Below are 22,115 nucleotides of genomic sequence, written 5' to 3' on the forward strand. Positions count from 1 at the left end.
GGACGACTGAGGAACTTATGTGTGTGGGAACTCACCAACGGAAGACCAGAAACCAGGACCAGGAACCTCAACATCCCTCGCCAGAGGACGAGTCGACTTCGTAATGGAATGAAGTAAAGTAGATAGTTATCCCTCCCATTACCCCTTTGATCTAGGCGAGCTAGGATATTCTGTATATTGTGAACATTTCTTGTTACCATTTATTGTCTATGTGACAGTGTTAGGCTAGGAGCCAAGGAGCTCGTATAGGCATGAGTTGGTGGTGGAACATAAATATGTAGATGCGGTGATGTAGAGTATCTGGAAGTAGTGGCTGGTTTTCAAGAAGCCAGAAACAAAATTTGAATCATCCAGCTGATCGTGTTGCCAGAGGCGCGAGGTGTGTTCCGCCGTCTGACAGTTGGACCCAGTCAGCTGATCGTGTTGCGAGAGGCGCGAGGTGTGTGCCCGCCGACTGACGAGTGGACCCAGTCAGCTGACCGTGTTGCTAAAGACGGAGCGGAAGGAGTGTTGCCGCCATCGGACAATTCCACCTATATTATTTGTTATGCAAGTGTATATATTTTCTTCAGTAAACTTTTAATCTTACCAATGTGTTTGAGTGAGCCTCCATTCTCTAGGGCTATTTTGAGTGAAACCATTTATGTCACCTTGCACTGCACATGAGATTGCATCCTTGATTTAAGATAACTAATGAGACCACTGACGTGTTGCTGGGACACGAGGACACGAGTATAAACACCCGGCTGACGACCTCGAGCAGACCAGATATCTAAGAGAGAGTATCCCAGTGTCAAGACGGGCAGGTTCAGGTGTGATACAGGTAGACTTGAACCTCTCCACTTGCTAGGGGTATATATAAGGCCAACCCTTAGTGGACTGGGGAGCCCCGGGGCGAGCAGTGGCGCCTGGTACGGAGGGGCGAAGACCCGTGGGAATGGCCCCAACCATGTAAGGTAGGAAGGGGTGAGAACCTTGACAAATGTCTTCTACAGAAGTAATTTACATGCTGATTTTTGAGTCATCCACAAAAGATGACATGAAGCAGAGATTTGTATTTTTGTCTATATCATATATAAGAATGAGAAAAAGAACTGGTGCAACGACTGCCTTGAGATAAGAGAGCTTTTAACTTTGCTTGGACCTGATTTTATCTGATTGACTGTTACTCTTTGCAATCTGTATGAAAGGAAATTGAATAGCCATTGCTATTCCTACATATAGGAATTCACTTTACATACACTTTACCTACATATAGGAACGGAACGAATTATATTCCTACTGATCTCATTTTATGGTTACGGTTATTAAGTGCTGCTGCAAAGGCCATGACACCACACTGCATTTTGTGTTTCTTCTAATGTTTCTTTTATTTTATCATAATGGTCGAGTAACTATGAAAGGCATGATCTTCCTGCTCTATCTCCATGTTGACCTGGATTGTCAGGTAATTGTTCTCCGTAAAACTGGAGACCTGACTCCTGATCTCCCTTTCAAAAACTTGTACTATGTGTGATGTGAGTGCAAATGGTTTACAATTTTTAACCAGTGCTTTGCTCCCTCTCTTGTGTATCTGCTGACTTAAGTGCTTTTAGTAGCTTCCATTTGTCCAGGCTTTTTCTCCACACTACACTTAAGTGCTCGAGCTACTGGCATTTTACATTTGCTTTTAAATACAGTATAGACTTCCATGAGTCTGGACCCAGAGCTGAGTGCATAAGCATGTTATCAATTTCTCTTTAAAATCTGTTGTGTGGTGTTGGTATCAGTTATGCTGTCAGGGATTTGGATATTATTCATAAAGAAGTTGTCTGGATCTTCAACTTTCATTTTCGTCATTGGGGTGCTAAACACAGCCTCATACTCATCTTTCAGGACTTCACTAATTTCCTTGTTGTCCTGTTGTGTATGAACAAAAACTTGTAAATCCTCTATAGGTTCAATACTAGTGACGATTTTTTATTTTGATTTCACACATGTGAAGAAATATTTTGGATTTTTCTTTATCTCTTGTTGGCTTTTATTTTCCAGTTTCATTTCTTCAATCTCCCTGTTAACATTATTTTTTCTATGTTGGGATTATTGTGTCTGCTTGTGCATTTCCGTTATTTATTCCTTCTCTAGCATTGTCTGCATTCTCTAAGCTAGTCCCCTTTCTGACACTGAAAAGTAACTTGTCTCAAGTAGACTTTGTATGCTTCAGCAGTCAATTGTTCTACTCTTTGCATGGAAGTTTTGTTATTTAAAATTATTTCCCATTGAATGTTTGTAAGTTCTATGTTTATTTTTTCAAAGTCAATCCTCGTAGTATTAAAACTGATTTTATAGAATAACCCCTTCTTGCTTGATAAATTATGGGGCCATGATGACCAAACCACACACCACAAGATGGAGAAATGATGACATTTCAGTCTGTTCTGGATCCTTATCACAAATTGATAATGGTCCAGGATAGACAGAAACAACGTTGTTTCTCCATCTTCTGATGTGTGGTTTGGTCATCATATCTTCAGTCACTTTATTGTGACTCATTGTCTGCATTTGGAGGCATATTAAGCATATAGTACTGAAGTTAGTTTGCACTTCAATGAGCTTGTGATCTGATTATATGGTATCCAAGACTGTAATGTCCTTGATTATTTCTTTCTTGTTTTGTCAAGATCAGATCAAGTGTGTTTTTGTTCCTAATTGGCTCTGCTATCTGCTGGTTGAGTGAAAATTTGTCAGAGAACCTTAGTAGTTCTCTGACCCATGGCTGACAATTTTCATGTAGATTTCCTGGTATAACATTATTGTTTGTTAACTCCCATCGTAAACTGGGCAGGTTGAGGTCTCCAAGGAAAATTACATCTGGTACTGTGTTTGGCAAATTAGAGACATTTTTCTATTTTGATTATCTGCATTATGAATTTCTCAAGTATCGCACCTGGTAGTTTGTATATTAGAATAATAACGTGTGAAGTTATTGCAACTGCTCACTAACCGTACCTGTGGACCACAGGTGAAAATGTTTATATGAACAATAATTGGAACATAGATTGATAAATTGACTTGAATACCACTGATCACTTCCTGGTGTCAAGTGCACAACCAACTATTATATGCAGCTCAACAGTACCCTAACCCTGCATGTACACGGCACAGGAAAATGTATAAGTCTTGTCTATCACTGCAACTGAATGGTCACTTTTGTGGTAGAAAATCATTCAATCAACCAATTAAAAGTAAATATAGTTGATTTGCTGTTTTAAGTGAGAATGTGTTCCAAAGCACCATAGATTAATGTTAGTCATGTAAGAGTTAGTCAAGAATCTAAAGAACAATATATATTAAGTGGTGAATGGATGAATGTTAATTTTTTTATTTCTTTAGTTATCTTTTACAATACTGGTTCCCTATCTTTTCCAGGCTAATGCTAATGCTCAATGAAAACAATAAATGCTGTAATAAATATTACAATGATAATATAGGTAGTTCCTACCTGCTGGCATTGATAGCATAATATATTGGCGTATAGCCTATGTTGTCACATCGATTTATGTCGACATCTCGTTCTTCCAACTCAGAGGTGGTCAAGAGCATGTCAATAACGGTGACATTCCCATTTTTGGCAGCCATGTGTAGAGCAGTGCCACCACGATTGTCCACCAGGCTCAGACGTGTGCCAGCATTGATCAGCTGCTGCACACATGCCAGCTGGTTACTGCGGATGGCTACAAAGAGCGGTGTTTCACCGTGGTTGTTCTTCATATCTGGCGACAACTGCAACAAAAATTTATATAATGCTTATAGATATACATTACAACTAATTAAATGCAAAGTATAACATCTGTTATACATGTGCAATAGACCCTTACATACCCAAATCTAACCTTTCCCAAAGCCTTACAAAAAGAGCTCTATGTTAGATAGCTCCATCCTATACATGTATACATGATCAATTCCATAGGTTAAGGACATGTATATGATCCTATCCAACAGGCCCAAGAAGTATATCATCTTAAGCAATAAGCATCTGGGTAGGATAGGCCAGAAAGAGAATATACAATGTCCCCCACTTCATATAATATACTGTAGATAACAGTTGAGGTTAACCCAAATGCTAAGTAATAAGAACAACAAAACACAGTTGACTAACTTTAAGGGAGAGCAGTCTGTGCATCATATTGGGATAACCATGCTGGGCAGCCAAATGGAGAAGGGTAAAACCATCGGAGCGGCAGGTATCCAATCCACAAACGGCAGTCTCCTCTATTACTCTTACAATACTCAACCCCACTTCTTCTCGTACTATGGAGCGCCAGTCCTTATCTGCAACAACCAACACTATTAACATATAAAATACTTTATTACCTTTAACAAGTTATCAGAGATTTTGGACTCTACCCCGGGTTCCTTTCAAGCCGATTGTCAGATATAATTCATGTTATAATGGAACCCAGTCCATTGGAAAATCAAATGCAACAAGACGATTCTGATATGGTTAGTCTTGGACATGTCAGATTAACAGTTTGATAGCAGCTCCAGCAAAATTGTCATTCCTGCCTATGCTTGAAATATGAAGTTTAACTCCCAAGCTGCTAAGGGCTATTTGGCCTTTGTCACCCACAGGCGCATAAAAAAAAAAATTCTTTTCTTTTATAAACCTGTTAATTTGTGATCACGGGGAAAAATAATAAAAAAGTCGTAAGTGGCATATTTTGGCCGCAATAGGGCGGAGAAGTCTGGCAAAAAAGAGGCGCTGACAGATCATGCGTCGGAGACGGTCTGGTCCACCCCAGCTGTCAGGCAGGAGTGGCCACAAAGATATAATTACCTAATTATTTCAATGTCTCCGATTGATTTTTTCTTTGTTTTTTGCTGTAATATTATTCAATAGTACGTAGTGTGATATATTTATACAATAAAATGTGTGAATCATCGCAGTACTCAAAATTATGGTGTGCATATTAATGATTAAATTATTGTGTTCATAAAACAAACAAAAACTTTGTCGGTTATTACACTATATACACAGGTTATATATAAGTATCTGCATGTTTTGTTCACCATTACGAACCACTAAGTTGATATTGTGAGTCATAAAGCAACGAGGAATGGCCACCACACACCAGCCAGCCAGCCCCTCGCCGCCACTCCCTCCCTCAATGACTCCTCACTCACCCACATCCTCCTCCCACCATACTGTTTTTGCTTTTATTCACTATATAAAGACATTATATATAAGTATCTACATGTTCTGTTCACCATAACTGTTCATCTAAGCTGGTATAGTGCACAAAGAGCATAGTTGCCACCCTTACACAGCATGACAAGTCAGGAAGGTGATGCCACCTCCCTCACCAAAATGGCTTCTCCCAACACTTCTTTTGCCGTTATTACACTATATGTACACGTTATATATAAGTATCTACATTTATGTTCACCATAGCAAACCACTAATCTTGTATGGTAATGGCAGACAATAACAGGTGGCCCCACACAACTAATGCTCCCTCCCTCCCTCACTGGTTCAAGGCCAGATGCACTAACATTCCTCCTTCAAGTATACTGTTTGTGTTGTTATTACCCTATATACACACATTATATATAAGTATCTACATGTTTTGTTCACCACAACTGTTCAACTAAGCTGGTATAGTGCCCAAGGAGCATAGTGCCCTTATCTAGCAAGTATATAGTGCCCTATAGTGGTATAGTGCCCTTACCCCAACCCGTCCTCTTAAAAAGAACGTCACTTTTGGCTCGTATGAGCGATATGGCTAAATTTGGACGTAATTTGAAATGAAATCGACTCACAAAAGTGACGTTCTGTTCCGTTTTCTGTTTGAGTCGTCCTGCCTACGCGCAGAGGCTATAAGAGGACACTTTAAATTAACGTTTTTCATAACGTTTTGAAACTTTATAAGAATTTCCTGCCCACCTAACCTATCAGAGGACCCTTAACTTACTGTTGTTGAAAAAAAAAATTCCAAATTTGTTTTCATTTTTTTTTCATTTTCAAATTACGTCCAAATTCGGCCATACGGGCAAACGGCCAAAAGCGACGTTCTTTTTAAGAGGACAGGTTGCTTACCCAGCATGACAAGTCATGCAGATGTCGCCACTTCCCTCACCAAAATGGCTTCACCCAACACTCCTTTTGCTGTTATTACACTATATATACACGTTATATATAAGAATCTACATTTCTGTTCAACATAACAAACCACTAAGTTGGTATGCTGAGTGGCAGTGGCAGTGGCAGCCCGCCACTGGCTGCCATACACTGGCTGCCAAAGATGGCAGCAAGAGCAGCAAACTTACGAACGTCATGGGCACAGGGATAGACCACAGGGTGACTGGATGTAATCACACTGTGGACTACCCGAGAGACCCGAACCCGCAAACAGGGAAGAAGGGAAATCGGATCAACCCAAAGCGCGTCCCCGGACACAGAAGCTGTGGCGCACAGATAACGGCGGAGGGCCGCAACTGGACAATACATGATGAACCCCCGGACTAACAAACCAAGCATCAACAACCCAAGGACCCCTCCGGAAGCCAGCAGTCTCAATTTTCACCAGAAAAGAGGGAGACGGCTGTAGACGAACATACCTATGACCACGACCAAAAGAGCAAAAACCTCTGCGCCGGAGAAGAGCATGCAGCTCCGCCACATGACCCCCCAGAGGCTAATGCCAACAGAAAAAAAGTCTTAGCAAAACAATCCTGAACCGAAGGGGCCACAACAAACCGACCCTGGCCGGCCTGGTGAGCACTGGTTACAAAGCCCCAGCCGAGATATGACACGTCCGTGAACATATCGAGCGAGGGCTCGGGAAGGCGCCAAGGCACTGAACCCCGAAGAGGAAGCCGGCGATGTAGCAGCCGACACAAGGCCCCTGGGGGACAAACCTAGCGATCACGAGAGAGGCAGAAGGGACGTCTCCGAAGGAACCAGAACAGCCGATGAAGTCAAACTTGACCCAGCAGGTAGACCAACCTCGCAAGGTTCAGGATCCCGCACAGGCGGGACCACAGCCGAAGGAGAGACGCCGGAGGAAGAGACAAGGAAGCGGTCCGGGAGTCCCACACAAGACCTAGCTAGGACCGAAGCTGGAGGGAACCAGACAGGACTTCCTCCAGTTCATCAGGAACCCGAACACGGCGAGCTGGGAAAGCACCAAATCCCTGGTGAGCAGACATGCAGACCGACTGGGAGCCCAAACCAGCCAGTCGTTGAGGTAAGCCAACACCCAAACACCTAACAGATGCAGATGGGCCACCACGACCCAGGTAAGGCGTGTGAACACGCGAGGTGCCAGATTCAACCCGAAAGGAAGACAACAAAAGTGGCAACTCTGACGCCCCACAACAAAACCGAGCCAGTCCCGGAACCCTAGATGAATAGGGACGTGCCAATACATGTCCTTGAGGGCCAGGGACACGATCCAAGCGCCCGGCTCCAACAGAAGCTGGATCTAGGACAGAGTAGTCATCCGAAACGAGGGGGCAAGAAACCTAAAGGTTCAGACGGGACAAGTTCAGAATGAACCGCAGGTCCGCACAGTCCCGTTTCGGAACTGGGAACAGGCAGGAAACCCACCTGAGAGACGTTGTCGTTTCGACCATGCCCAAGCGCACCCACTCCAAGATGACCCAACAGAGCGCAGAAGAGGAAGCCTGCCCCGTCAGTCCCGAACCCCCCAAAGGAGGAGGAGCCACCCAATGCCACAGCAGGCCGAGAGAAACGACCCGAAAAGCCCACAAATCGTGAGACCAGGCGTGAGCTAACAGAGCACAGGTGAAAAGGCCCCAACTCTTTCTTCTAATATTACAAAAATCATTAAAAATGTGATTGGAACCATATTACTATGTTTCCCACACTCTACTGTATGGCCTGATTTCACCAAGGAAATCTTTAATTTTAACCTATGATATGATGGACAAATTTTTCACCAGTCTCTGAACTCCTGTCCCAACATCCTAAGGAAATCCGCACATCCTTCGCTTCAGCGAACAAGAGCTCATGGAATCAGGTGAGTAAATCCGGGCTGGAAAATGCACATTCTAACCGGAGGTTCGCCAAATCGAGGTTCGTTGAATCAAGTTCTACTGTATTACTATTTCTTCCACCAATGGTCACTTTTCTTTCTCTCTCACTCTCTCATTATTGTTTTCACACTTGTGGGTACAGGAACAGAACTTCCGACTCCTATTTGACAGCCGAGATCTTTCCCTTTCCATAGCTCATGTGTGCCTTACTCTACTTGTGTTTCCACAAACAGCCACAAACTGTATCACCTATTGTTAGTCTGATACATAGCCTGAACAACAGTACTAGAGATGTCCCAATGTATTGGTGCTATCAGCCAATGTTTGCAGTATCAGCAAATATCAGCTGAATTTCCAACCCAATTTTTTTTACAATACTGGGCAAAGTTCTAACATTAGACAAAAATATCAAAAGTCAATACTCTTATCAATTAGTCAATTAACAATCATTAGTCAATACAAGAGTCAATTTCTTCAAGGAGTGCTGGACCAACCAGGCTGTAATGGATATGAGGGCCTGCGGGCCGCTCCAAGCAACAGCCTGTTAGGCCAAGCTCTCACAAGCTAGGCCTTGGGCCGGACTTGGGGAGCAGAAGAGCTCCCAGAATCCCATTAAGCAGGTATCAAGCAGGTAATACTGGAGTACTGACTGTCTTATTCTATATTATAATAAGAGTATCAATTAATAAGATAGTACAGGTACCGGTTTACATCTCACTTTGGTGTAGTGCAGTTCTAAGTTTCAAAAACCCTTCTTTCAATTCTCAACCATTCAATGAATTGAATTGAATCATTTCAATTCTTTTAAAATTTCATATTAGTTTTGTCAACTTATGCTTCTTTATTTTTGGAGTCTTACAAATGTTTACTAAAGGATTCTCTTATTTTCAGGACATTCTTCATCATAAGTCCAGACAAGTGAACACTTATTCACTAAAGTGATTACCAAACCATGAAATAAAACTAACAAATATCTAGAGAATACCTTTGAAAGTTTTCAAACTTAAAGGTGGTCAAAATGTCAGAAATATTCTACATCAGCCTCCCTTGCCCTTCCTCAAAGGGAGTTCCCATAGAAAACAAGATAATTCAAAATATAGAAAACAAATGAAAATAAAGCTGAATCAAAATGATACAAAAATATTTCACTAGTGTTGGTAAGCAACAATATTATGACTTACCATCCTCAGATAAGACGACCTTCTCTTGTAGTAATGTGTTGACAATACTTGTGTGTCCTGACCACATGGCCAACCCCAAGGGAGTGCGACCAAGACGATCTCCAGCGTCAACCTGCACGTATTCAGAATATTTACATTAACAAACATATATGCTATACTCCTGCAAGTACTTCTATAGATATGCAAATAATAAACAATGGATGCAGTCCTTGAATCGAGTAAGGAATAAGTGGTGTTAAATATAATGTGTTACGCTCAGTGCAACACCACTTACAGAGCCAGACCCGCAGATGGTCCCCAAGCTAGGGTCATTTCAGTTCACCAGGAGTATATTCGTAAACCAAACTCTCTTGGCCTTGCTTCCCTAGTCTGATAATGTGTCTCTCTTTGTAAATATGGAGTTCAGAGTACGACTGAAGCCACCACCGAGGGATGAGCTCATTAAGACACAACTGAGCAATACCCTCGATACAACTAGCAAGTGCTTATTAGCAGCATCAGTAATGCCAATTAGTACTCTCTAAAACTATAGTTACAGACTACATTAGTTTTCCACCATCACTTGGTGGAAGTACCGAATGCAACAGCTGGATCAGAGGAGCTGATGGCCTCGCCTTGCAACCAGCATCCACCATCTTCATGCCTGGGTTCTGCACTGGCCAGAATTGGTAGTTTTCCTTTGAGAACATTGTAACAGATCAGGGAATTTATGTGTGTTTTATGATTTACTTTACACTTCATGTTTGTAATTACAACAGTTTAGTACATCAGTCATTGGGGATATCTGCTATAGCTGTGCTTCAGGGATATTATCGTGGCCACAGTTTGATGAAGACCAAGAGACCCAGAGAGATCTTTTCTGAAGCCTTTTGGTGTTGTTTTCAGTATGGAACAACTTCTCTTAAAAGTATTCCACTGCCTTTGTTATGCCTAGGAAGTTCATGGCAGGCCTACTCTTCGGTGCTAAGCTTTCTTATGCAAGACGTGTAAATTAGGAGGCATTTTTATTCTCTTCTGGGGTTTGCTTCAGAATATAGTACGGCTCAATTTTTGTCATGTACATTAACCTAATATGATATTAGTTCAGTCCATGGTTATGTTTCTCTTTTCTCATTCTTGCTGCTGAGTACACAGTTCTTGTGATGTGCCTTCATTTCTAGCCTTGTTCTGTGGAGTAGGTTGTGTTCTCTGGTATGGTGTTTCTTGTTCAAACTCTTCAGGTTGGTGCACTGTGGCATCCACCTCTGGTTTTGAATCAGATTCTGCAGTGTGCCGTTTTTGGGCTGCAGCACTTTTCTGGCGGTAGCCCATCGTGGCTCCCTAAAACTATTTTCCAAAGATTACTTTTTTCCACCCTCCTGCCCCCCACTGGTGGGTACAGTACAGGAACAGACAAATGTAGATTTCGGTTAGCAGGTCGAGAGCTTTCCTGTCCTGTAGCTCATGCAAGCTGTACCTACTATTTTCCCTGGAGTACTGTACAACCCGCCAATTGTTTAACCACCTGGTACCCAATCACTGCTGGGTGAATAGAGGTATACAGTTAAGTGTTGGCACCTAGTCAATCCTCCCTGGCCAGGATATGAACCAAGGCCAAATCGCTCATGAAGTGCAGGTTGAGTGTGTTAACACTGCATCATACTAAAAGGTCACATCAGTCGTGGATAATTCTGTTTGGCCTATCAGGGACCAAAGTCAGAACCTCGCCCCCCTCATAGAGGGGCACCGAGCAGGTGGTAATTTTCCACCTTATCAGAAAACCAGCGTTGAATGTAATGAAACGCCATTTTCTGGGCGAGACCCAGAGGCTTCCCGAAGATTACTAGGCTGATAAGCTAATGTCAGACTTTGGCATCAGTCATGTACATGGAATTCTGTGGGCCTACCGGGGACCACGAGCCAGAACCTGGCCCCCTCAGAGAGGCATGGGGAGCAATGGTCTATAGAAACCCCCGTGTGGTTGAAAGCATTCTATGTCTGCCATCGACCGGGTCAGGCACCCAGAAAGGTAAGCATCTCAAAACAAACCCCTATTCTGGTGACAATATTGCTAACAAAGGCCTATCTAGGCCTTTGAAAAAAAAAACCCACTCCTCGTAACCGCAAGCCCAGCCCAAAGGGTAGAAAACCCCCAGAAGGGTCCAAACGTCAGCCCCTCACCAGCCTCAGGAACCCACAAGGCGGGTCCCGGAGCCGAGCCGTTCCCCTAAAGCCCCAGCCTCACAAGAAAGAGCCCGGGCAACCGGACACATACTAAGGAAGGGAGCCCCCTGGCAAACTCATACAACACAGCTGGAGGAACAGGCTCGTATGCCCCCGTCGCTACACCGGAAGGGGGGAAATCCCCGAGACCACCCGAGTTTCAAGACCAGCGAAGCCCTGCCCCGACCCCGAACCCACAAGCGGTAAGGAACCGGATGCAGAGAGGAAGGGGGGGAGGGGGGGGGGGGGGAGGACCAGAACAGGGGAAGACAAGGGGGGGCGTGGAAAGAACAAAGCCAAAGTGTCCAACACCTCCAAGCCCCCTCACACCAACCAAAACAGGTCGGCCCCAGGGCTCCCAGGGAGCAAAGACCTAGCGCGTTGCACCACTGAAACTTGCAATGCCCGTGCTGCCTGCACCCGCTTAGTCAGCATAAGACTGGGTAATCGAGCCACAAACAAGCAACAAAACTCACAGGGCTCCGAGCCAAAGGTGCTACCGACCCCACAGGCAGCAGACGGAGGCAAAACAATTAGAGTCACCCTGAGACAAGGGGACAGAGCAACCCTCGAACTCGCACAAAGCGAGAAAAGGACTCCGGGGCCACATGCAACGGACCCACTCGCCCCCCTAGGGGTTTCCCAGGGTCTGGAGCGTTTACCTACAGGGACTCACGCCCAGGTAATCCCAGGCAGGATACTGCTAACCGGCGCCCACAAATACCAAACAACATTCGAAGAACTGAACCCCCGGGACGTGTACACTCACTGGGACCTAGCAGGGAAAACCACCGGAAGAAGGAAGAGTACCCAGGACACAGGGGGAAAGAACCAAGGCAGACAAACAAAAAGAAAAAAACCCGCAGGAGGACAACGTACCCAGATGGAACAGAAGCGGCTGCTATCAATGGTGAAAAGCTGAGCAGTACCCTGCGCCCCTACCCCAAGGCGAACAAGGGAGACAGCACACAAAGGGCGGCAGAAAAACAAGCAGTAAACAGCCCAGCAGGGACAAAACCCAAGGAACTTTTGGAAGGTGGCCCCAAGCCCCAAGGGCAGTACTTACTGGGCACCAAGGGAAGGAAACCCTAGGCGCATGCAGCCCGAGTACAGGAGAATCTCTCCCGGCTTATGCACCACCTAGCAGACATTCACCACACACTAGGTACAGTGCTGAAACAACCACCGGAGCCGGAGCACAGCATCAGCCTTAGAACTGAAGGGCGGATAGCCAGCGCGAGGGTCTTGGGCTCCCCCTTTCCGGGAGGGAAAAGTGGGGAGCTGTGCAGACAGCGGCACGGCGACGTGTGGCGTCATGTTCGTTCTATCCCCTTGTTCGGCTTTTGGTAGCAATTTTCACCAGAATACGGGTTTGTTTTGGGACGCTTACCTTTCTGTGTGCCTGACCCAGTCGATGGCAGACATAGAATGCTTCCAACCACACAGGGGTTTCTATGGGCCATTGCTCCCCTTGCCTCATCTGAGGGGGCCAGGTTCTGGCTCGTGATCCCCGGTAGGACCACAGAACTCCATATACATGATTGATGCCAAAGTCTAACATTAGCATATCAGCCTATAAAGCTCTGGGGAGCTGACGGGGCTCCCACTAGAGAGGGGATGAAAATCTAAGAGCCAGGGCCCATGACGATTCCAAAAATTGGACGAGCACAGCCTGTCAGCATGAGGGGCGAGAAGCGAAGAACAGACACCGCCTCCCTCAGAAATGGCACACACAATTTCACTAAGGCAGCCGGCGCCCGAGCTGCTGAAGCAAGCACACTGGACACTGGCCTGGAACCCAACTCGTCCACACCCACCACAAGCCAGTCCGAAGACAGCTCCAGCAGGGAAAAGAAGCGCAAGACCGAAGTCAAGTGCCCACAAGCGCACAAATCCTCAGCCACCAAGGATGCCGAAAGGGAGGGAACCTGCACATGAAGCCGCACCTGGCCGACAACATAAGGAAGGACAGGAGCAAACTAGCACACCTTGAGGTGCTCCAACTCGCCCCTCCCCCCAGGAAAACCTGAATGACCGTAGGCAACTCTCGCCATTCAAGTGCGCATTCCGACAGGACGAATACCAAGCCCTCCAAAGAAGAAAAGGCAATCTGCCAGACAAGAAAACTCCGGCACCTTGTAACGCACCCAATAAGGAAAAGAGGAGCCAAACTCAAAAGAAGAAGGCTTCATTATCGAGGTGTAATTCGGGTCTCACAGGAGGAAGCCGCAAGGGCCTCCCACACCTTCCTCGGTGGGATGCGGGAAGCCAAAAACCTCCAGAAGGAGGGAACCGAGGAACCCAAGGTAACCCAGAACCGAACCTGGGGAGGAGTCGAACTCATAACAAAATCGTACAGGGAGAATAGGAAAACCCCTCCTCCTGTAACAACAAGCTCAGCACCAAGGGTACCAAACACCCAAGCAGGGACAAGTGGGGCCCAGGCCCCCCCCCAAGTCAACTCCTCCCCAGCCCCGGAATTCTCCTCTTCACGACCCGGGGCTGAACCGTCCTCCAAACCCTCTGCCTTTGGAAGAAAAAGCAGAGTCCACCAGAAAAGCAGAGATGAAGGGGGCCCGCTGGCCCCCCTTCAGCGGCAAGCAGGAGGACCAGGCATGAATGCCTCTACTGCCGATCCGGAAGGGGCAAGCCCTAAAGCTGCCCGAGTCTCACTACCAGTATAATTCAGCAGGGCAGCTGCGGGGCATCCGGAAAGGCAACCAACCTCGAATGTTGCTACTACCTAAACCTCACATTTTTTAAATTTTTAAATTTTGCCCCGAGGGGCGAGTTTATTGGGCAGCGCCACTCATCTTGTGAGTGAACATACCGCCATAGCAGAATGTACAACACTCCCCAATAGGAAGAAAACCCGCTGGGTTGTTCATCCTGTCACTTGTACCCAGACACAGCTGGGACTTGCTTAACTGTCTCAAGTGAACAGCTCCTCAAACAAGAAGATTAACATTTATCAACCCTTAAAAGCTTACATTATCTTGCGGGTGCAAAATGGGGAAATCTTTTAGAACAGTATCAATATTTGACAAATAGTGTTTTCCTAACTCAAACAATGTGGGGTTTATTATTCTACAGTTATTCCTAATGTCTCTCAGGTGTTCACATTCACGTTGATAGTGGTCAAGGCGGTGTCCATCACTCTCACCACAGATTCTGCAACTTCGCTGATCAACTGTTGTTTCCATTCCAAATCTCCATGGATATTTGTAGCCAAGACGGATTCTCGCTATTACAGATTCTCTCCCTCGTCGTCCTCCTCTTCGGCCATACTGATTGGGATTGCCAGCTGCAACCATGTTGTACCATCATACAGATTCACTGGTTTGTGCTTCTATCCTCCTTTCCTCAGTTACCTTGTCACGGTGATGTTGCCTGATAATACCTCTAATTTGTAGTTGAGTCTTGGGTATGAAGTATTCAATATGGTCTCCTTCAGCGCCTTCAGCAGCCAGCACATCTGCTCGTTCATTTCCACATATTCCAACATGGGAGGGGATCCACAGAAACTTGATGACTCTTCCCTGATTGGTAAGTACTCTCACAGCTCTCTTGATTTCAGCAACTATTGCAAGATTTTCTGCCTGATTTTTACTTAGGCTTTGCAGTGCTGCTTTTGAATCGGTGCAAATCACTGCACCATTAGTGTTCCGTTCAAGAAACCTTAACGCCATAACAATGGCAGTTAGCTCTGCTTGCGTTGAAGAGACATAGTTCTCAATACGTGCTTTTTCTTCATTTCTGCGTTGGAAGGTATTATCCTTGATTACCGTGTATGCTGCACCAGCCCTGCCATTGATAGGATTAGATGACCCGTCAGTGTAGATTTGATCTAGTTCATCTCCGGCTTCTTTATAAATGTCCTCGAGATACTTGTGCCTCATTTCTTGTGGTATCATGTTGGATTTTTTCATTGCCATTTCATTGATGATGATCTTGCATGAGTCATCCTCCCAGGGAGGTAACCTCTCTACAGGCAGGAGCTCACGGGCTTGCTCAAGCAGGTGAAGCTCTTCAAGGTAGCAGACTGCTCTGTGATGCCATTTTTTGCTTCTCCTGTTTCCCCCTGAAAGTAGCACAGAGCTCAGTTTTTTCTTGGCAATATCATTGTAATGGGGATCTCTGGCTATCCTAATTGCAAGCTTAGCATTCAGCTCCTGAATTCTGCTTTTAACACTGGGAAGGGACAACTCCTCTCGTAGATTAGACGTTTTGGCAGTTCTTGGGACTCCAAGAATGATTGTCATGGCTTCATTTTGAATGCTTTCAAGCCTTTTCATATCGCTTTGGGAATAGGTGCACAGTACTGGTGCGGCATAGTCTATGACGGAGCGCACATAGGCTGTGTACATCATTTTGAGCACGGCAATAGAGGCTCCATGTCCATTCCAGGTCATAGCTTTCAGTGCCCTGAGTCGACTTTTGCATGTTCCTATGAGTTGATTGAGCTCCTCTTTCTTTCCCTTGTTAGAGCCGACAGTGACGCCAAGGTACCGATAGTGGTCAACCCATTCATGTGTTACACCATTAATTTGCAGTTCTTCATTTGCTCTCCGCTTGTGATGGGAGTATGCCTTCGTCTTGTTTGTGGAGAGAGTGAAACCGAGCTCAATACATTTCCTTCCGACGAGTTCAATGCACTGTTCTATTTTTCCCAAGGTGGGAGCTTGTATTAGAACATCATCTGCATATCCCACTTGTTGTGTTCCTTCCGGAAAATCAATATTTGCAATGGCGTTCATAAGTACATTGAATAGTGTAGGGCTTAAAACTCCGCCTTGGGGGGTCCCGAGTTCCATATTCATTGTTCTGGAGACTGCTCCATTGAAGCAAACCTTGGCTTTCCTTCCTGTGAGGTAGTCTTCAACCCATTTCATGAGTCTCCCCTTGACACCCATGCATGCAAGCTCGTCCAGGATCGCAATCCCCTGTGCTTTGTCGAAGGCTCCTTTGATGTCAACAAATACAGAGTACCTAGCCGTGTCATTAGCCAAGTAATTAACTATACAATTTGCTGTGCTCCGTCCTTTAACAAATCCATTGACCCCCTCCCCTAACCTGCCTATTTTGTGCAACAGTCGGTTTAGGATGATCCTTTCAAGCATCTTGCAAGTGCATGACACGAGGCTGATAGGTCTGTAATTACCAGGGTCATTAGGCTTCGGTATGGGAATAATTATTGCGTGTTTCCATTGTGTGGGCAACACTCCACTTAGGAATGACTTGTTAAACAGGTGGAGTAGTGGATTCCCAGACACTTCACACAGTGCATTGAGTATGTCGTAGGTGACGCCATCTTCACCAGGTGCTGTACTTTTACCCTTTTTCATAGCGCCCCTTATTTCTTGGGCTGTGATTGGTTCCCCATATTCGTCATCACTAGACAGTGCTCTTGTTATCCTAATTCTTCTGTCATCATGTCGCAGGAGCTGTTCCCTGCCTCACATGTAACGCTAAAGTTGCCTGCACCCAAATATCTGTCTCTGTGGACTGGGTGAATGGAGTACAAGTAAAGAACACCACTCGCAGGACTCCGGGTCATAGGTATCACTGACCCTAACAGGCAGCAAGGCGGAGGCAGATTATGAGTGTCACCCTGAGACAAAGGGACAGAGCAACCTTCAAACTCGCACAAGGCGAGGTGGGACTCAGAGGTCTCCTAGATTGGACCACTGAGCCCAAAGGGGGTTTCCAGGGCCCTTAGGCTGACTGCTAAGGGAAGCCCAGGCAAGGAATTGCTAACTGGTTATCCCAGAGCTACCAAGTAAACAACTAAGAGCTGAACCCCTACGATGTGTGCAAGCACGAGGATCTAGTGGAGGGCCACCAAAATTATACAAGTGGTCCTACCGCCATACCAGGCAGACCCCCACCAGGCAAATTGAAACAAAAACAAAAGAAAAAGCCTTCAAAAGCTCAACATCTCCAGGTGAACAGAACCGGTCGCTATGCGCATATCAGACAGCTGCACAGTACCTCGCACCCCCGCCAGCAACAAAACTACCTCCTACCCAAGGAAAAACAGGAGTACGAACCTCCCCAGCTGAACCCCCAAGGGCGGGCAATCACCGAGCAGCGACAGAACCACACGGAGGTAGCTGCTCCTGAATGGCTCGTGGAAGATAACCCTGAAGCCACAAAGGCAGTACTTATGGGGCACCTTGGGAAGGTAGCCCTAGGTGCATGCATCCCCAGTACTCTTGAGTTACTCCTGGCTCACACACCACCAACACAAGAGCAACAACACTGCACTGCAGCACTGCGCAAAGAGTGGAGCCAGAGCGATCGGCTGTCACAACAGCCTCACGAACTGAGCAGAGTTGCCGGCGTGGAAGTCTGGGACCCCCCCCCCCCAGTCCTCTTCCTGGGGGGGGGGGGGGAGATTGCACAAACAGATGTATGGCGGTTGTGGTGACGTCATGTTTGTTTCCTTGTTTTTGATTGGGGAGTTCTGTTTGCTAGTTCAGCTTTCGGTTTGCAATTTTTGACCAGCAGCAGTTTGTTTTGAAATTCCTACCTGGTAGATGGCAGACAAAGATTGCTTCCAATGACACAGGGGTGTCTTTAGGCCATTGCTCCTCCTGCCTCTCTTGAGGGGGCCAGGTTCTGGCTCTGGTCCCCGGTAGGCCTAGAAGTTCTTTGATTGACTGTTGCCATGGTCTAATATATATATACACATCAGCCCGGTACAGCTCTGGGGGAGCTGAAGGGGCTCTCCAAAGAATAGGCTTTCAACAGAGTTCCACATAAGAGATTCTAGGAACTGGAACATATGTATTGGAGGAGTGACAGGGAGGCATCTAACATTGATGAAAAGTTTTTTGACAGGAAAATAAGAGCAGTAATCAGAGGCAATGTATTGGACTGGAGAAATGTCACAATTTGAGTACCACAGGTTTGTACGAGATTGGCCAACATAAGAACTGCCTTCAGGGTCATTCCATCTCAAATCACCAAAAAGTCACCTATGGCTCCCACTCGACCCTCTCCAAATGCCATGAAATTTTGTAGTAAGATAGCCCTAGACCCCAAATGACACACTGCAAAATATTAGAGCTTTGGTTCTTAAATAACAGGTCCATATTCAATGGGCTCTTGTCCCGTTAATGCGTAAGTATCACAAAAATGACCAACTTTGACTCTTTGTTAAATCACTTCTATTGCCTGTAGGAGTGTGAAATTTGACATACCAGGACAACTTTTGGTGTAGAATAACAAAGTGTAATCGAAAAAGCAGTATATGTGACCATTCAGCTATCCATCCATGTTAAAATTACTGCCAAATTTTGTTGCAAGAAATTTGGACCCCAATTTGGAGACCACTTACTCATCAGCAAAAGCACTAAACGCCATGATCTTTTGCAACGATGTATAATAAGCACAATATTATGCAGTGATGCAATAGCAACTCTGTTCTATCCATATGTCCAGAGGTGGCCCACTTGAAAGTTGGCCAAAAAAAATTTATGTGCAAAACTAGACAACTTTCAAGGCAAATTATCTCAATATGCATCACTTCCAATTTCGTTTTGAATGACACCATTGGATAGAGCAGACTTTTCTGTACATGATTAACTTTTATTTAGGTTGGGATTTGAATTCCTAGTTCAGCCAGAGGACTCTGAAATGGACATACCTAGGTGCAATATCGAAAAAACCAGCGTTGAATGTAATGAAACGCCATTTTCTGGGTGAGTCCCGGAGGCTCCCCGGAGCTATCCAGGCTGAATGGATATGTATAACTTTCTGGCATCAGTCAAAGTGCAAGGAGTTCTTGCCTACCGGGGACCACGAGCCAGAACCTGGCCCCCCTCAGAGAGGCACGAGGAGCAATGGCCTATAGAAACCCCCTTGTGATTGGGAGCATTCTATGTCTGCCATTGACCGGGACAGGCACCCAGAAAGGTAGGCGCCCCAAAACAAACCCCTATTCTGGTGAAAATATTGCTACCGAAAGCCGAACGAGTGGACAGACCTCCCCAAACAAAATTATCAAACTAGCATGACGTCATCACGTCGCCGCGCCACCGTCTGTGCAACCTGAGAGGGGGAAGGGGAAGCCCCAGACCCTCCATGCCGGCGATCCAACTGGCAGTTCTTAGGCTGGATGTCAAAATACGCGAAAAACGCCGCCGACCGGAGGGAGGGATGCCGGGGAGCCTCCGGGACTCACCCAGAAAATGGCGTTTCATTACATTCAACGCTGGTTTTCTGGGGGGAGCCCCGTCGGCTCCCCGGAGCTACCTTACCAAAAGATAAGTAAAACAGGGAAGGAACTGGGAGGCGGATACCACACGTCCTAACTGAACAACCAAAACCAGAGACAAAACAAAGACCAAAACGTGAAGAAAAAGACCACCCAGGCCAACGACCAGGACGGCCCCAAAACTCAAGAGCAGGCCAGAGGGGAACAACGCCCAGGACAGCAAGTGGAATGGAATGGAGCAGAAGGAACCACAACACTGAACGTAAGCAGGAGCGGCTCTGCCAGCACCACCCAACATGAGGTGACAGGGCAATCCCAGACAACGGTCCCAGAACAACCCCGAAGGGAAGACAAACCAATCCTATCAAAGACCGAAGGACCCTACGCAAGTGATAGGAAAACCAAACACCGCCCCCTAGACGAAACATGCAGGTGGGCGACCAATAACGAACCCACCTGTGCCGACACAAACGACGAGAATTGAACACCACGATCGAAAGCGCAAAACGCGAATCTAAAAACAGCGACCCCGCAACCCAAAGGAGCAACAGAACCAGCTCCAGCAGGGAAGAATGATACACGCATCCCCGAGGCATCCAAGAGGAGAACTACTGAGGACGTGAACCGCAGGAAAACAAACACACTCGGTCCGGAAAAGGAACAAAGAAAAACCGACACCAGGCCCGGAACCCAGCAAACCCGGTTCCAAGAAAAGGAACCCAGAAGGCAGGAGCGGCAAACCGAAAAGTCCACACCCCCCCTCACAGACAGCGCAACCCGAAGCCTGCAGAAAACTACACAGAAATCGCAGGAACTTGGTACCACAACGGAACACCGGAGAAGTCCAAAAGCAGGACGTGGAACATGGACAGAGGTCCACCGGAGAACCAACCAGGATAATCAAGAAGCACTGACTCATACACAAAAAAGTGTAGCAAGGGGAGAGGAAAAACTGAATTAGGTAAGGAAAACCACGAATACGGCCCAAGGAGCGGCCGGGAAGTAATGCACACAACCAACCACAAAATGTGTAGAGGAGCGCGTACATACCTGAGGGACCTTACGGACAGCAGGGTGCAGTTAGGTACCAAAGATAGGCAAGGAAAGTGTCCAGACAGGGAAAAGACCCAGGGGTCTACAACGAAAACAAAAGCACCGAAATGTGGGGCAGAGCCCCACAGGACAACAGATGGACAAAAGGCACTAAAGACATATGCAAGGTGACCAAACACTACACCAAACACCCCAGTCAGGAGCCATCGACGCAATCCCGCCCAGCGGGGAAGAGTAAACAAGGATGGAACAGTGAACAAGGGTGGCGGAGGGAGTAGAGTATCCCAAGAAGATACACGCTCCAAACACATGAGCCTAACTAGAGAAGCAAAGCTCTACAAAGTACCAACGACGGAACTCAAACCGTTCCGTACGTCCAACAAAAAGTCCTGCCAACCTGTGGGGAACTGAGGCGGCGCCCAAGCATATAACCAGCAGAGTAGCGAATAATAACTAGTCTACCGGCAAGTGTGGTCTAGAACAGACATGCGAGACACTGTACCGACACTCGGTGCACCCAACTCGCACCATTGCCCGCCAACGATCACCCACAACTACTGTATATGCAAAAAAAGATAAGTAGTTCCTAGTGTTTGTGTTTATTGACCAATCTCCAGGAAACAATAGAAACTGGGATAGTGGCACATGCCACCCGTGCGGCACATTGTGGGCACGAAACAATGGGCACAAAAGGGATAAGCTCAGAATCAGGAAAGACCGGAGGAATGACCGGCACAGTAACAGTCCCAGTGATGTGTGGAACCAAGTACCACGTAACGTGGTGGTGAGGCCCCACTATTGGTGCAAGGGCGGGTTGGACATGTAAGTGAGTGGGAATGTATGTTAAACTTCTTGTTTAAGGAGCTGTTCACTTGAGACAGTTAAGCAAGTCCCAGCTGTGTCTCGGTACAAGTGACAGGATGAACAACCCAGCGGGCTTCCATCCTATTGGGGAGTGTTGTACATGCTGCTATGGCGGTGTGTCCACTCACAAGATGAGTGGCGCTGCCCAATAAACTCGCCCCTCGGAGCAAAATTTAATTTAAAGTAGTAGCTGCCTCGTGGCCCTCCACAGGGCCACTGTACTTATGTTCGTATGCAGGTACGCACAAGGGGACACAGGAGGTAGTGAGCACCCAAAGGAGCCACAGACACTAAAAAGAACTCGATTAATGGCAGAGGGAAAGGAAGCCAAAAGCACCAAAATGCCATGTGGAGGAGGCAGACACCACCCACAGGAGCAAACAAGAAGACAGAGCCCAGAAGGCTCAGGAAACTGCGCAACCGTCAACTGACAGTAGAGGCGGGGCCCAAGAGCCGGAGCTCAACCCCCGCAAGCACCACTAGGCAAGCACCCCACCAAAAGTGAGAACCAGCACCTGGCCGACAGAAGCGCCAGACAAGGCAACCTCACCTGCAGA

The 22,115-nt window shown here is 46.4% G+C and overlaps 1 protein-coding gene across 4 annotated transcripts in view; it reads right to left on the reverse strand.

Moving 5' to 3' along the window:
* The window catches only part of LOC123754693 (uncharacterized), a 236,908-nt gene that overhangs the window by 92,981 nt on the left and 121,812 nt on the right, over positions 1-22,115 (reverse strand). For all 4 annotated transcript variants that reach the window (XM_069326276.1, XM_069326275.1, XM_069326274.1 and 1 more), the window contains exons 9-11: positions 9,219-9,330; positions 4,139-4,311; positions 3,482-3,762 (exon numbers count right to left, since the gene is read on the reverse strand). In XM_069326276.1, coding sequence (XP_069182377.1) covers positions 3,482-3,762; positions 4,139-4,311; positions 9,219-9,330 — 566 coding nt within the window. The remainder of the gene's footprint in view (positions 1-3,481; positions 3,763-4,138; positions 4,312-9,218; positions 9,331-22,115) is intronic.

The sequence above is a fragment of the Procambarus clarkii genome, chromosome 18 (genome assembly GCF_040958095.1).
Source record: "Procambarus clarkii isolate CNS0578487 chromosome 18, FALCON_Pclarkii_2.0, whole genome shotgun sequence".
NCBI classification, from domain to species: Eukaryota; Metazoa; Arthropoda; class Malacostraca; order Decapoda; family Cambaridae; genus Procambarus; species Procambarus clarkii.